Source organism: Xylocopa sonorina, chromosome 3, assembly GCF_050948175.1.
Source record: "Xylocopa sonorina isolate GNS202 chromosome 3, iyXylSono1_principal, whole genome shotgun sequence".
NCBI lineage: Eukaryota > Metazoa > Arthropoda > Insecta > Hymenoptera > Apidae > Xylocopa > Xylocopa sonorina.
In genome coordinates, this window is record NC_135195.1 from 14,033,031 (window position 1) to 14,050,797 (window position 17,767).

At 41.9% G+C, this 17,767-nt stretch overlaps 1 protein-coding gene across 2 annotated transcripts in view; it reads left to right on the forward strand.

Moving 5' to 3' along the window:
• The window catches only part of LOC143433623 (deoxycytidylate deaminase), a 38,365-nt gene extending 21,209 nt beyond the window's left edge, over positions 1-17,156 (forward strand). The window contains exons 2-6 of one of the 2 annotated variants that reach the window (XM_076911058.1): positions 14,552-14,622; positions 14,702-14,946; positions 15,061-15,274; positions 15,546-15,611; positions 16,028-17,156. In XM_076911058.1, coding sequence (XP_076767173.1) covers positions 14,582-14,622; positions 14,702-14,946; positions 15,061-15,274; positions 15,546-15,611; positions 16,028-16,109 — 648 coding nt within the window. In that variant the 5' untranslated portion in view covers positions 14,552-14,581 and the 3' untranslated portion in view covers positions 16,110-17,156. Of the gene's footprint in view, positions 1-14,551; positions 14,623-14,701; positions 14,947-15,060; positions 15,275-15,545 lie in introns of both variants that reach the window. The other variant, XM_076911059.1, reaches the window with a different exon arrangement.
• Positions 17,157-17,767: the final 611 nt, after the last annotated feature.

The window sequence follows — 17,767 nt, forward strand, 5'->3', positions numbered from 1 at the left end:
CGCGGTTTCACGTGTCGTTTCTAATATTCAAACGAAGCGAAATATGGCGGGCGATAAAGTGCTGTTCGGCTAAAGCGCCATCATCTAGGGTAGTCAAATATTAAACGCTCGAACAGCATCGTATTACCTTGAAGATTAACGTGACAATAATAAAAGCTAACTCGGTTAAGAACCCAGTTGTTAGTGTCTTGTCTTCTTTAGCGATTACATTCACTAAAATTTATAAAAAGCGTAATCCATCGTCAAAGGGTACGTAGAGTAATTGTACTAATGCTCACCACGAGTCTGATAATTAGGAAATTCGGCTAAGAGGCATCCAGGTAATCGTAAATACTCAACGAGCGCGTAGTTCTGGTAGCGAAAAGAGAACCGTCGACTAATGGTTACACATTCGAGTTCTCTCTGGTGGGTAACGCGGGCGCGTGGGCGAAAAGTATCACCTCGAGTCGCGCGATAGAGTTTGTAAATCAAGCATTCCCGGTGATCGATTATTGCGCGACGACAGCTGGCCGATTAATAGCGGTCTCGCGTTATCGTGACAAATGGAGCAGAGAAGCAAACGCGGCGGGCCTCAAGGTAAAAGCCGCCGATGCAACCGAACTGAATCGAACGTCGAGATAACGCCTCCTCTTTCTCGCTTTGCTTTACCGCAGCTAACTTTTTCAACGCCAAACCGACCATCTTCGAATGCCTTATCTACATTCTGCATATTACCTATATATGTACAGAGATTGCGAAATTACGTTATCTCTCTACGTTCTTCGTTTCGTATCCAGCGACTTATCAACGCGCGTTGATGAATGTTCGTACGTGACAGAAATCGAAAATCCGCCCTTTCACGTCTGGTATCTAGAGCAATGATGGTTTTCAAGGTGTACGAGTGAAAGGTGCAAATAGAAATTAATAGCAATAACTGAGAAAAGTATAGAAATAATGTTTCAAGGGTGTGCAAACTTGTACTTCATTTATATTTTTCAAGGTAGAGTGGCATGAACAGTTAGTGTGGATAAAAATGCTAAGAATAGCTATCGCGTAAACATACCTACGCGCTTAGGCGACATGGACTAATTATCCACTTAAAATTATCAAGACGCCATTCGCTTGATAATGTAAAAATTATTCAGCAATAATCGCTCTTGCCAAGCACTTTATTTCAACGATATGTGCCTTGAAATGCGACATATACCAAGTTATAGTACTCTTATTGCATTCTCTGCTATATGAGCAATTTCGAGGCTCACGTATGCCGTACAAACATTTATATTTATTCTTTCGAGATCGTAAACATTCCAGTGTTTGATCATCTCAAACCCACGTGAGCTTGCACCAGTTGCTCGAACTACTGCTTTCCATTTCGACGCAAGCCTGTATCCAAACGCCTCGATCTTTCTCTTAATACGATCATCAGTTTATATGAACTTTAAAACAACTAAAGGATAGCGAAAACAATAAATGAAACGTTTTATAATCAATCCAAACCTTTCAGTAGACCAATTACCGAGCTCTCCTCGTTATTTAATCCTTCCTATTCCCTCGAGCGAGAGTTCGGTGCTCCAATCGGTACACCAAGCGATTCCCTCGAACCCCAATAAATATATAATCCGCGACCTCCTCCTCCACTTCCTTTAATCACCGTGGGACAGAACCTCCGTTTCTTACAGAACCACTTATCCTTTTATTCGTTTTACGTTTCAATAGACCAGACCGCGCGCAGCACCCACGTTACGGCAACAAGAACAATAAAGACACCCAGGCACCGAGACGAGGCGAAAAGTAAAGAAGAAGAAAAAAAATACAGCGAAACGTTTCGATTCCACGGCACCGTCCGTTCCCGCGGCGCGGCCAATCAATTCAACACGGGACACGTGATCCTCGCCCACAGAACGACACGGGGCTGTCCGATCCGCGGCTACGCGTATATTTACGGCCCCCTAGTTTCGCGCGCGGTGATCGCCGACCGATGTCGATCGTCGAACAGCGCGTCGCGAACGCGGCACCCACGCTCCGCGGATAAATTATACCGAACTTAATTAAGCCCTCGAGCGCCAACGGCGTCGCGCGAAATCCCGGGCTGCCGCGACTGTAGGTACGCGCGCCCGCTCGAACAGCGGATGTAAAACTTGTCGGATGGGAAGGGAAGATTGCGCTAATTGAGCGTTTCTTCTTCGAGAACCAGGCAAATTATCGCAACCGTTCCCCCCTTGGTGAACGTTTCACGGACTCCTTCCGTAGCGCAGGATGTATCGATGTTAACGACTCGATTCGTTTCAATGGAAATCGCTGATCGTTTTCCACGAGTTTACAGCGCGTAATAAGCACGCGTATGTACAAAAGGAAGTTGATAGGATTGAACGCGAAATGGAAATGAATGCCTGGTGTTTATCGAAATAGTTTCTCCCCAGGAATACGTTACGATACGCATGTCGTACTCTTCCGCGGTGTTAATTATTCCGAAACAGGTAATTCCAATACGCCGCTGTTTTACGAGCAGCCACGAATTGAATTAATACCCGATATAAAATTGCCCGTATAATTACGCCGCGTTTTAGCACACGGCTCCGCAAATTAGTTTTAATTACTTTCGACGCGATACGTTTCAGTTGGCTCGATGGCGTCCACCCGGCCGATTCGGGTGCAGCGAATCGTTCCGGCCGCGGTTGAGAGTCACTTTCGAGGGGCATTCGAAATTAAACTCCTCCGCTAATCTCAACTTCTGTAACACCAGCCGTGACTCAACTTTGCCTCGAGAAAGAAAAGAAAGAGAAAGAATTCGAACCTCCACCTCGCCGCTTCCTCGCGAGCCGGCGAGGAAAAAAAAATGGCAGCTCAACACTGGTTTAATGGAGAACGAGGAACTCCGCTCGATTCTTTTCACTCTCCCCCGCTTCACTTTCTCGTCCCGTTCAATAACGCGATCGTTCCTCCGCAAACGACCCATTAAATCACGTCGTTCCCAAATTTCCGTGACGTTGTTTACGATCGTTCGTCCTAACCCAGTTCCCAATAATTACTTCGCGATTATGCATACGCTACGCAACTATAAACCCCTCGTATATCACTGTCATTGCAAGAGTCTCTCAGCGCGTGAAAAGCAAGACTTAAACGCATCCTAAATAAGTAGGAATCAACATCGGCCATAAACTGATCTCTCGCGTCCGCGTATAACGCGCGGAGCTGCTCGTTATTCAATCAGGAAAACCGCAACAAAGTGCGCGCGTGCACCGAGAGCAACGACCGGTTAACAATCGTACTCGCGGCTCGGATAATCGCTGAATTGGATCGTCGATCGGTCGTCGGGCTTCCCGGACGGTTCCCAGAAAACTCGACTGCTCGTTCAACCGGCGAGAACGCATGGTGTACACGCTGTACGTCGGGCGATCTCATCCTCGGCGCTCAGACGACCGTCACCGTGTGCACGTCCGGTTCGCGTGTAGCGTACGTACGATGGGTAGGCGCGTGGGCGATCGCCCGCTGGAACCCGGACCACGTGTCTACCGCACTGACACGGCTAGACGATTTCTGACCCATCGAGGCGCGTTCTTCTTCTGTGCCGCGTCGATGCTCGCGTCCTGGACGGTGAGAAAAGTATTTCTACGTTTCAGAATATATCAATCGACCTTGTTTCAAAGGCCACGACTAACCGTGCATCGTTCTACGTAATATCGATTTGAAGGAAAGTGACCAGATGTCCCACGTTAGGTGTGCGATGAGTGGCGGCGGCGTTAGTGCGCGTGCAGCGTTCAAATTCGCGGAGCGATTCGCGTAATTTTCCTGACACGTGGGTGGCGGATTACGCGGTAAGGTATCGTCGAGGACTGATCCGTAAAAGGCGCCGACAAAGTCGCGTGCCTGGACGCCCGGGAGAAACATGATGAAAGCGATACGACCGGATCCGCCGGAAGCACGCCGCTTCGTCTTCTGTTGTTCTCCGTCCGGGAAGAATCTGCGAGCACGGGAATACCGGAGTCGAGCCGGGAGATTGTTCGTGGGAATAAAGAAGATGGTAAAGGAGAGCTGTAACCGTTTGTCGGGCGAGTACTTTGATGAAAGACTCCTTGGTCGAGTGTCCGGTCGGTTGAAAAGTGAAAAACGAACGCGACGCTTATTTCCATCGATTACATTTTGTTTATCACAGACCTTAGAATAGTGAGATTTGTATCGTTTAAAAGCTGCTGCGTGTCACGTAAGAGATCGATAGAGATCTAAAATAGTTGCGAGCCAAACTGCTGTGGTCACGATTGATCAACTAGGCAATTAGAAAAGCTCGTTAGAGATGGTCAATGGTCTGTGACATGAACAGAGGCATCTTAAATGGGCGGCCATGTATACATATGCGAGATTGCTAGGTGAAGCTATTTGCAGTGCCGTTTAAGCGTCGATGTAATCTTCTCAAAGGACGCAATTCGTACAATATCCTTACTTTTCGACAAACTGAACAAAAGTAGGCGCGAGGTACGGTTAAACGGACGAAGCATTGCGCAACGCGTCCAAATATGCACTAAAAATTCCTTCGAGGCAAAGAACTCCGTGCACGGTCTTATTTATTCCATTGTCTGTTACGCACGGGTCTGCCTTGTCAGATAGGAAGTCGAAATTCTTAAAATTACTCGGCCGCTCTAATTAAGGGTTTCCCTTCCCCGCGAGGGTGGCGAGAGGACGCTTTTGAAATTAGCGCGGTGAACGTTGAACGCAACGAGCGAACTGGACCGCGTCAATGTTTCCTCGCTGAACCTCTCGACTACGTGCGAACTTTCGTGCGAGTAAATCCTTCTTACATAGGCGGCGAACGATGCGACGTCCACTCGAGGGAGGATTTTAATGTTTAAAGAAACACAAGAATGCATATCTCATTGTGACTGACGTATGTTGGGAAAGAATTTCGTTTGGAACAACATCATTAACATTCTTACCGGGAAACGAAATCGGGAACGACTACCTGGCAAAGGGTTCAGAACAGTTAGGTCCACAGCCTTTTCTAAATGCTCGCCGCGGGACAACCCAACGAGGAAAGTCCCGGATTTGAATAATAAAAGAGTCATTTATAAAATATGCGAGCGTGCAAGTTCGAAGGTCCTCCATAAATGCCTACGCATTGACTAATTTTTAAGTCGATCCTTGATATATTCAGCCTCCTTAGAGATCTATGAAATCGGCGTACAATTAGAAGAAGAAGAAGAGGAATACCTGAAGAATTGGAAACTAAACGGAGCTGCAAAGCGTATCGTTAATCTAATGTCTTTTTAGAAAGGTCCGGGAGAGATGGATCGATCTCTCGAATGCATTACAAACAGCTGAATCTGCAATTCAAAGCTGGAATGTTGTTAAGAAGCTACTAACCCAATTAAGGTTGAGCGCAACAAACGCGTCATTCGAGAGAACACTAGTTTCTATTTGCTATCGGATACGGACTTCTCGATCGAGATTGATGCATTTTAGTAAATAAAAAACAGAAGATAAGAAAGATATACTTAGCGTAAGTGTGAATGACGCGCGTTTGAGCCGAATAGGAAGTAGTATAAATGTTTATCGAGGGGTAAGCTTACACGAGATAGAGGTAAAAATGGCAGAAGAGAAGCTAAACATTTCTTTGATACGCATAAAGCATTCGCGTAACGAGCAAATCGTAATTACGGCAAAATAGAGCCATCGATCATTCCCGTGAACGGTAAATTAGACGTGACTTACGGACGGAACTGAAAAAACGCATTCACCGGGTCCCGCGGTATCGGTTTCCGATCGAGTTCGATTTCAGGAGCGCGACGGTGCACTTTTTATTTCAATATCAGTCAATGTGAAAAGAGATCGAAGGAATTCGTGCACGGATACAGTATACAAATACAAACAGCCATAACTCGACGGGTCTAATTAAATCGCATAAACAGAGCGTGCCTCTCCAATTACCGTTCCACGAGACCATAAGTTTTCTGCGTGGTTTGACGTGGTCTCCCGTATCGCCTTTTCTTTCCACGTTTCGAATTAGCCGAACCGTCCGCAACGTGAGAAAGAACGAGGAAAATGTAGATACTCGGAGCCGAGTCGAGGCAGCCGTCTAGTTTCTAGTTCGACGAAAGTGGCCCTCTCATTCCGCTCTTTCGACGTATTTCTGCATCAAACACCAGCAACCCTCGGCTCGTTTGCACCACGATTACCGGGACACCCTGTAGGTAAACCTCGTCGCTGACAGGAATACGCCGCGCGGCAAATAAAGCGGACTGGCTGCGAGCCACCCTTTGAGGCCATCTTCCAACGACCCCGGCAAAGGGCAAAGAAAACAGACGGGAGAAAATGACGGTCCACAACAACGTGACCGACCGGTCGATTAAAACCTTTTAACCCACTCGATCGTAATTACTTCTATCAATCTCTATTTAACGGGCCGCCTCGCAATATCCTGATACGCGGTCGCTGCGCTCGGATATTAATCGGGGAATAACGTGGAAACGGAGAGTTTCATTCCGTGGGATTCGATGGAAAAGATCTCCTGCATAGACGCATCGATCAACGTAGTTGCGACTAGACGAAATAATTCTAAAGCGGCGGTAATGCTCCGTTAGCGTAATAAGATTGAAGTAACAAGCAACAGTTTTGGAGCGTGACCACCGGCAGCGCGTGTAGGCGGCAGAAGCGCACGATGCGCCATAGGACGTTCTACTAATCAGAGTGCCTGGCGCGCTAACGAAACTCTCGCGATCCGCTGTTAAAGACGCGAGCGAGTGCGAGATAATTGCGTAACGATTTACGAAAATTTCATCTCCCGCTTCTTCTCGTTACGCGTAAAAAAAAATGCAGAGAGAGTTCGCATCGTATTAACGTCTCGCGGTTTCCCACGGCATTGCAAGATCACCAGCCGACTGGCGGAGGAAGTTTTTATCGGTGAACGGATTAACCGTATTTTCAATAACCGAGACCGATTTGCAAGTTAAACGCGTTCGCTGTTACTCGCGGAGTACCTTTGCAACACTTCGCATGCGGCAGGCATTCTTGGAACATGTAGGTAGTTTCAAACGCGCGATTTCGTCAATCGTACAACGGCGGCACTTGAATCGTAAACATACGTCTTTTTCTTTTTTTTTTTTTTTTAAGATCACAACCACGCTCGCGGTTCTAAGATTAATTTAAGAAAAGATAGATATCGAACGACGAAGCTATAATCGAGCAAATCGTTCGCCGGATCAACGCTCGCGCAGCAAACCAAGCGATTTCAAGGAGGATATTGTGCAATCAATTAATTGAAAGCTTCTGATTGAGTAATTACAATGTTTCTAAGAAAACCGTGTCAAAGGATCTTGTATTTGACCGACACGCTGTCGACGATGAAAACGTATCTGGTGTGAATCATCGAAACCCGCGATTGTATGCATATGCAGTGCAACTCAATGGCTTTCGAAAGATACGGAGAAATAGTTGACGCTATGGGTGGACAGAAATTTGAAAAAATCCTCTATCGCAATATCCTTAACATTCCTTCGCTTTCATAATGTTACTCTTTCACGATTATTTATATTTCATACAGTTCTCAATCAGTACCAAAAAAAATTGAATCATCGACTTGTCTCTTCGTCCTTCGAATTGTACGATCGATACTGGACATGTGTCCCAGTAGAGACTAAATTCTAGGTCGAAGTGCTGACCCGTTAAACATTTGTCCCAGTAATTAAACTGTGACGCGCGAGAGGTGCCCGTGTCTGTTGCTTTAAAAATCAATCTGAATCGCAGAAAGAGACGAGGTTCGTGTACTTACTTGTCGCAGAGTGCGCTCGGTTATAGCCGCGTAATGAGGCCCGCGGAGGCAGGCCGTTGTCCGACGCCTTAGAAATTCTTTAATGACTTTACGTCGCACCGCGCCACACGAGCAAACGCCGTTTAAAGCCTCGTCCGCCTTATCCCGGCCGTCTCCGCGGCGTGTTCGCGATTAAAAGAAAGCCGATCGGTCCCCTACTGTGGGAACCGACCCGCGCCCTCGTCTTCGAATTATTCAACAGATCGGAAATGATTTGAATATCCCACGATTCGTCGAACGAGCGCGGAGACAACCGAGGCCACTGGTACGTACACAGCGAAAGCGAAACCGAGGTTTTATTCTTTATTGCGTGAAATTTTAACGCTGCGAAAGTCGATCGTGCGATTTTTGCAAATCTGACCACAGATCCGAGAAAATTATCATCAATGAAGTTGATCAATTTAGCTTCGAAATCGCCCATATGTGCATCATAACGATTTCAATATGTGAATACCAGCGGACCCATTTATTTTCCAACAGCCTAATATGTACGAAGTCGATCCCGCATCTGTACCGCAGGAAGTCTTTTTTTAACCCTTGAATGTCGCGTTGCGTGACACTTTTCGAGTATACACCAAAGGGGGATCGTGTGTTTTGTCGAGGACATTCTTTGTGGAATTACACGTTTGATTTATCGATCGCGTGGTGGATGGAGGATCGTAAAGGTGTATCCTTGACACGCCGATGTGCTTTTGTGTCATTTTCGACACAATTTCCTCTTATTTAACAGACTCGTGGTGAAGCATGTGTTAGTTTCTTTTCCAGTTTTATGTCGAAAGCGCTGGCTGCGATCGACGTATCGTACAAAGGACGATAATAAGCGGCGAGCCCACGACAATTAGTACCAATCAATGCGTTATTCCCCTATGAAGAGAGGTAAACACTTGGCAACAATGAGTGTTAATAAAGTGTACGCGAGGCTTCGACTCGAATAAAGAGTAAGCACGTGGGGACGGGATTACAAGTTCTGTTCGAGCACGAGCACTGTCAACCGGGTTAGGGTAAATAAACTACGCGACGCGGGGCATGCCGTTGTCTACGCTGGTCGTGTCAATTAAAATACACGGATTGTCCGCGTGGCACAGTGCTCGCGATACGCGACGTTTTCCATTGATCTCGTTCAGTTGGCAACTCGTTGCAATCCGCCTCAATTGCGTTCAATTTGCGTCTAAACATATTGTCGCGCGCATAAAGGGCGATACCGACGCGTCGACGGGGTAGCTCTTGCTTGTTCCTGCTACTCTCGCGACCTCGAACACCTCGTGTACCAATGGTCGATTAACGTCTCTCGGGATCCGTTATTACATCTCGCCTATGTGTGTCGACGGTCCAGTCATTCTTATTAGAACTGTCGTGGAACGGTAATTCCACGGTGACGCGTGATTACTCGCGGGGAGTCTAACGCAAGAACACGGCCAATATCAGCTCAATAACATTCCCCAATTACCGGCCGATTTCCCCTCTGCTCAAGTTATTTTCTCGGAAATAAAAGTAAACTAACGCCGCATCTAGCCATGCGTCGCTCGCGTCGAACATCGGTTATTAAATCAACCCATTCACGATGGTATTGCTTAGTCCTGCACGCGTTGCAGGTCCACAACCGCGGACGTAAAAAGAGTACAGTGTATCAACAGCTATAGACATTAGATCAAAAAAACAAATTACAATCGAAGTTACTCTACAACGAATTGAAACAAAAGCACGTTACGAAATTTCCTTATGGATGCTGCTAGATGTATGTATTTTCTGCAAAAGTGTCACAGCTCCAATTTAGTCTTTTCTACTCTATTAGTATGGAAAGGTCGGTTCGTGAAAATTCCTGCCAAACGATACAATGCGATTGCTTTAACCAACTTGCAATCAAGTGGCTCTCGCTCGATGTACGAAAATGTCTGTACAAGGATGCGCAAAAAGTTTCATTACCTGACGGATCTCCGTGCACATCGCTCGCTGATGCGTTTTCCGTCCGCGAGAAGCTTGAAAAATCCGTTGCTTCGCGTCAAGTCACCGGTGATAACCGACGAAACAAATCGAAAGAACACCTGACATTCCGGGCGAGCACACAAAGACGCGCACAACAGATGTTTACTCGTCGATCATCCGATCGCAACTGCAGCCCTTCGGTGCTGGTGCCGGTTCTGTTGCCGGCGACCGGGGAGCAAGAGAGGGAGGCGGCGAAGACGAGGGAGAAAGACGAACGGACGCGGAAAAAAAGGAGAGCGAGAAAGAGGTGTTATCGAGACGGACGAGCCTCCCGCTGTTTCTCGAACCGGCCGCGTTCTCTCAACCGACGACCACTGTTACGTATTTCACGTATAGTTGGTGGAAGTAATCATAGCGTGGTTATAAACTATATAATCTTCCGCGAGTGACAGAACCGAATGACACTCTAACATCCAGAGCCGACATTTTTACGAAACAGGTAAAAACTGGTTCACGCGTGAGTCTTCCTTTCGTACTGGACGCAATTTATATTATTCGATACCCTTACTAGCTTCTACCACGCTATATTCTTTCCAGAAACAGTACTGGTTTGTACGTGCACTAAACGCGACGCGAAACGCGACTACGGATACTCAGGCTACGCGGATCGTGAGACGGAAAGAGGCGGACGACGGTTCTCACGCGAGTTTCGCGAGAAGGCCTTATCTTGAGCAAATTGATTACAATGCAAGGAGATATATTTTCTTTCTATTCTACTTGTTTAATTTTTAAAACACGATTACCCCGTTCGTTCGTCCTTCGATTACCGGGGATCACCACGTGCAATGCGTGCTACCGGCACGGCAACCGTACACTGTAAATACACATACGCAGAAATGTGCATGCGTGCAGAAGAGGGAGCAGAAGGCGCATGCGTGCAGCGCACGCACCCACTGCGTGCGATCCCCCGAACAAGTTACGTCGTTCAAACACCCCCACGGCCCGTGTCGGTGCTCTTCAAACCCCCTCCATTCAACCCCGCGCACATTCACAGAGGAAATCCCCCTCGACTACGAGGATTCTACCTCCCGGCGAACCCCTTAATCAATACTCGCCGTTCTCTGCTGGCCAGGAATACCCATAGTATCCTCCGGATCCTCCTCCCTGGACCAACTTTTGGCATCGTCGCTCGAAACGTTTATCGCCGCCGCGCCTCGGCGAGAAATTCGTTTCCTCGTGCTTGGTTTGCTCGCGCTTCGAGTGCGAACTTCGAGAACTGTACCGTCTCTTCCGATTGATTAAATTATTAATTCTCAACGAAAGAACGAAACGCGAGGTTGTTCGAACGTAAAGATCGTTTTGCTGACTAACCTCGGCTTTCAGCTACGTATCGTTTTATATGGAATGTTCCATTCAGACAAAAAATGATGACGATGCATGTTTCGTTGTTCAGTCTTCGATTGATAATTCCAGTTGCGTCATTGTTCAATTACAATATTGCAAGGGGAAGTAAAAAGTATCTTGGTTTTATATATAATTATTGATTTGATATAAGATAAATGATAGCGTGAAAGTAATACCCACAGCAGGCGCATGCAGGGTAGTTAGGATTAAACGGTAATGCAACGTGCGTGAAGAAAATGCAGAGGGTGCGATGGTTCCCCGGGGAATAGCGCTACGAGCCTGCGAATTATTTTATTAGCCACGTTGCTTGGCGGAAGAAACCTCTTTTCATTCAGCAGCTGCACTCTCACTCGCATAGATGTATCGTAAAATATTATGGCGTGTTCGAGACTAGAATAAGCGTGCATTGAAAACAGTACTATCAATACTCGATACTGGTTACAGTTAGAATATTCTAACATATCACAAAGAGGTGTCCTCGTTCAAATTTAAATTCTAATACCATTCAAAATACTTTGTTTTAAATGTAAAGTATCTAAAAATATTTGTACGTCGAGATATCGGATGTATTCTATTTGTTGACTATCTGCTGATTATTATTCATAAGATTTGAGAAAAATAATTTCATCCGACGTAGAAGCTAATTATAACCTTCCGATTACGTAGAGGGTGTCGTAATCCACGAATTATTAGCCCTTTTTGCAGGGAGCGCTAAGTGTGCTTAGGGGTTGAAAACCGTGTCTACAGTGCCGCGCCCAAGTATACTCATTTGTATATACCGGGCGTTTAAAAAAGCTTTCAGCAGCCCAGAGTTCCAAGCTCTGTGTTCCGTTAATCATTTGAATAAGTAACGATACATTCTTGTTTATAAGATCCTTAAAACGGAGTAGGAAAAAATTGTTCTAATTACACGAAAAAGGTTTGAAACGCTGAATGAGTGGAATTATGGCTACAAACCATTTTTCAGAATACGCAAAGTAATTTTACTGATAAATTACCAGAATAAATGGTTCGATAGACCCGTGTCACGTTTGACGATGACACCGAATTTCACGGTACGAGAGATACTATTATTATCCGAGAAGAACAGTCCAAACGTTCAAAGAGTAAAGAAGCATATCGTGAAATATTGACATTTTATTCGATTTCGCGTGCAACTTGCCCGTCTATTATCTTAATTTTACGTTTGAATTTATTATTTAATAATCAGTCAAGATTGACGCTGAGAGAACTCCAGAAAAACTAGATATAAAATTGAAAGGGTTTTTATCGGTACCAGGAACGGCCATTGTCGTGTCTAACAATAAGTCTGTCCCAAGCTCTACCATGCACAGATTATTACAAACTCTATTGATCAGACTTCCAAACAAAGTTATTCTTGACATATCTTTTCGAGATCAATTTCAGAATAATCTTGGTAAGTCAGTTTCGTTTGCGCTCTAGAAACACACGGATATTGAGCAAGAATTTCCAATAAATAACAAAATAAGAAATCCGACTGTGATGTCACGTTCGCCTGACATACATTCCAAAGCAATGATATGGACAGAGTGTCCGAACGCAAAAGTAAACTTAAACTACAGCTTAATCTATTATACGATCTGCAATCCAATCTAAAATTCCCAGATTTTGATAAAGAATTGGAAAGTTTAAGTAGATCGCAAGATGCCTTAAAACTAGCGCGTAGTCTTTAGCTTTATATCGCCTTAAGAGAACCGGTCTTTTGAAAACGTAACCAAGGGCCCAGGCCCACCCAGTGGAGGTGACTACGCAGGGACCCAATACTACAGGTCTGATCTCATTTACATGGTTAAACATCAAATTCATTTTGTCACGTCTTCAATTTGTTCAGTTACCAAGCAACTAGTAAAAGTTACCACCATCTATCAACTTATCTATCGTTCTCCACCGCTATTACCTCTAGGGTTGGCCTCTCTCTGCCTCCCTCTTGCCTCTCCCCGCGACGTCCAGGGAACAAAAGGGTTTCCATTGAAACTGTACGGCCCTTATGTGCCCGCACACCCTACTTACTGGATAATTATCTCTAATTTACCTAATGCTGAAGCAATAAAATCTATTTGAACATAATTTCTCCATAATCACTTTACTATTACCAGAGATAAGGTACATAGGTACATTACAGCCACTACTACTACGTTTACTGAATCGATCACTGTATCGGATCGGTACCACAGTATACAGTAGCGCAACTCGCACGATTTTGTGCTACAAAGAATTTAATACGCTTGCGCGTCATTCAATTCCAGTTCGTAGAGCCAGCTGAACTTCTGCCTCACTTGCTCTTTACTTTTTTTTCCCCTTTTTTTCTTAGCAGGCAAAAAGACGGCTGATTAAAAACAGTTTTGCTTCATAAAAAAATCGAATTTCATGATATTATAAGTATATGAAATGATTATATATGAAAAATAATATACAAAAATGAAAAACAAATAAATTTTTGTCAGAGATAACATAAATGAAATCACAGAACCAAATTGCAGCGCAAATGACATCACAGTGGTCTTACTGTGACGAAGTTGTGTTGTCGGGATGTATATTTCAATAGTTTAATTCTAATTCTTTTTCCCGCTTTAGAGGTAAGAGAGAGAAAGATATATAAGAAAGCTATACGAAAGAGTGAGACAGATGCTACCTACTCTGCTCAAGAACCTCTGGCGCCATCTCTGTAAAAAGTGCTCAAACTGGTCGCTCAGCATTATCGACAGCGAAGTGAACTCTCAAGAACTACTAGCGCCATCTCTTGGACAAACATTGAAACCAATACCCGGTTAGTTTCAATATTTTTCCAAGAGATGGCGCTAGTAGCTCTTGAGAGTTCACTTCGCTGTTGATAATGCTGAGCGACCAGTTTGAGCACTTTTCACAGAGATGGCGCCAGGTGTTCCAGAGCAGGATCCTCACCATCCGTCTCACTCTTTCCTACAGCTTTCTTATATATCTTTCTCTCTCTTATCTCTAAAACGGAAAATATAAAAATGATATACAAGTCATAATATGGAATAGAGGTTTGAAAGCTGTTTTCTTATTAAAATTTCACAATATGTAGTATTTATTTTTATATTTACATTCGTTATTTTACATTTATATACAGCTTTATCGACACGCTACGCGCTTTGAAATATGTAACGTGAAGTACGCCTTGTAACGAAGAAATTTACACATATCGCGACTTATCAAACTTTACCTTATTTTGCGTAGTAAACTTGATGGCACGCAAATGATTAGTATATATAATGTATAATTATGTATAACCTTCGTAGCAAGGTTTACTTCTGTCTCGATTTATAATCAAGTGTTTGGTTCACTCCTGAATGTTATTGTACCTGTTACTGGCATAATATTTTCACGCACTTCATTTTTTATAACACGGTTTTGGAATAAGGTTCAACAAAAGATATAGTTGCAGAATTTTAAAAAATGACGACAGAAGATATAGTTACAAAATTTAATAAAATGACAACAGAAGAGCCTACCTCGAAAATGAGCTGTGAATGGTACATTGCATTTAATATTCTAATATTTAGTAAAATAAATATTTGATGAATATGTAATGCGCGTTTTAAATGTCTATAGTTCCTCTGTTAGTAAAAGTGGTAAAAGGGAGAACTACATGGATTGGAAGGAATATTTTATGGCTCTTGCTTTTTTAAGCGCTCAACGTAGTAAAGATCCTAAAACTCAAGTTGGTGCGTGTATAGTAAACGAAGAGAAGAAAATTGTAGGCATTGGTTATAATGGTATGCCAACTGGTTGTAGTGACGATGAATTTCCTTGGACGAAAGACTCTACTGATTTGTTAAACAGAAAGTCTCTGTATGGTAAGCCAGAACTATTCCATCCAATTCTAGGATGAGCAGAAGTTTGATTTCACAGAAATAAAAATCTGTATAAATTTGTCGGGTATTGTTACAATTGTAATATCAAATTTGTAGTCTGTCATGCAGAACTTAATGCTGTTTTAAACTCGAATAGCAGGAGTATTAAAAATTCTACCATTTTTGTTACACTCTTTCCATGTAATGAATGTGCGAAAGTAATAATACAGTCTGGAATAAAGTCAGTTATTTATGCATCAGACAAACACGCGAAGAAGGATAAAACTAAAGCTGCAAAAATCATGTTTAATGCAGCAGGCGTTGAGTACAGGTATTTTCATTCCATAGATTATATATATTTATTTTTATTAAACTTGTATAAATATCAGAATGTATGGTAAGAGACCACAAGTATTTGCTTTTCTCATTTAACATAATAATTTATTTTCTTAAAGCTATGTATCTTTTAAAATTTTCTTGTTTCTTATAATGTCCAGTACATCTTTAGTACGTGCAAAATGTATTCATAAATTGTTCTAGCGTTAATTTCATTTACGATATTGCACTCTAAATTTAACATCACAAATTTTTAATATTTCTAGCCAATATTTTCCAAAAAATGAACAGCTGATACTTAACTTGTCTGTAATTGATAACGAGGAAGATGACTGACAAATATTAGGTATGTAACAATAATAATGGCAATGTAGAAACAGAATTTCTTGTACATATATTCATGATTTATTTTATTTTTTTTATAACATTTTGCAAGTTTAAAATTGTAACTGAAATTAATCCACCATAAATGTGTCTTATGGTAATCACTGAATTTTACTCAAACAACTAGTTGCTATTATTTACATTTAAGATTGAATTAGGTTTAGATGGGAAAAAAGAGACAATAGTTTTTGGTAGCTTAGATTTTTATAGATCTAATTATTTTTAGCTTTAACATTAACCACCATAATGGTTATAGAAAATAAATAATAAACAATGTACAGAAAGCGAAAGGAATTAGGGATTAATACAAAGATTCTATGCGGTGTGTTGTCAAGATAATATTGTCTGCAACTGTATTGCAAACTATTTACTGTACACGTGTAAACGGTATTACGATAATGTATGGCATGATGGAAATATGTAACAAGTATTCATCATTTTCTTGAAATGATAATATACGATACGTCGGTATTTTGTATGGAACGATTGAAGGAAGGACGATTGTTGATACATTGTATATAATATTTTCATGTTGACTCGTTCTTAATATAACAACAAAAAAAAAAAAAAATGAACATAGATCTTTGACATACATATGATAATATGATAATACATTTTATGTACATACTATACATATCCAAGTTCTTGTCATTAAAATATTACTTCATTTGCGTTCGCATATAGTGACAACTATAATGGAGAAAAGTTACATAAAGAAAGTAATTACAAGTGATTAGTGAATTCATCATATAGACAATTATTTAATGTGATGGTGAGAAAGCAAATTTGATGGTATGAATTTTTAATGTGCCCACTGATGTCAGAAATTGGACTACTTGGAAATATTAAAATGCAATGTCACGAAAAAGTGTAACTTATTGCAAATGGCAGTAAATTGCTACTATAATGATTAGAATAATAAATAATAATCGCAACCTACGTATTATAAATATTAATTTGCTCGTTTTCTTAAGTATCTTTAATTAGAAGTTAATCGTATACGTTAAAAAATTATACGAAACCTATATGATGAATTCGTTTACATTGGGAAATGGAAGAGGATGGTGGGTTGAGGTATACTCATGCTTATCATTTGCTCGTACGATTTATAATTATCTGGATCTCGAGACGAATTTGAACAGAATCTTTTAAAAATTGATATAACATCCTTAATCAACATCTTCGTTTTTATTTCTCAAATATTCGACAATTAGTTACGAGCGTAATAGAAATTTTTATAATGAGGTAACAACCTTCGAAAGATTGGAGCAACTAATATATATATATACCTTTCCAAAATGTATAATACATATGCAACAGTTCAAACGTACCGTAAAGAATCTATCAAAATGAAAAATAATAAAAGATAGCAACGCTTCGGTAGATGCATGGTCAGAAATTTATGTGTAATGTGTGATGTATGATAACTATGCACTATTTTCTTTTTTCTAATGAAAATTGTATCGGACAAAAAATTTCACGTATCGATCGTATGACAATTGCATCTTACATCCTTATCGTCGCATAATGATTATTCCTAGAGTGATCGCATAGAGTACTTTAATGTTACGATACTCGTATAATTACTTAAGAACTCAGCATACGGATTCTTGCATTTATTTTTGACATTAATCTCGTAGCCAAAATCTCCACAATTTAAATAAATTACACTTAGAATTTTATACTTTATTAAAAATGTCAATTTCCTTTCAAGAATGAAATGTGTTTGTACTCCACGCGACCACTTGTACGTTGCGTTCGTGTACGCGATCAGTGTAAAGTTAAACGACTAATGATAAAGTGAACGAGTAAAACATCTATATTTATCGCTTATGTTACGATATTATTTGCATAGCCCTGAGAAACATTCCATGCATTTACAGAAGGTATTAGTTTAAACAATACTTATTTTTTTTATCATATGATATTATACAATATTTCGTCGATTAATTTTGTCTGCATATATAAGTATTGCATTTTTATTCTGCGTTTGTTACGAGCGAATCGAGATGTTAAATATATATTACTGTGAATACCACTTGATGCAAATACCTTATTTTCCTGATTAGCTTTAAAAAGGACAGAGTACAGTCGTGGAAACGCG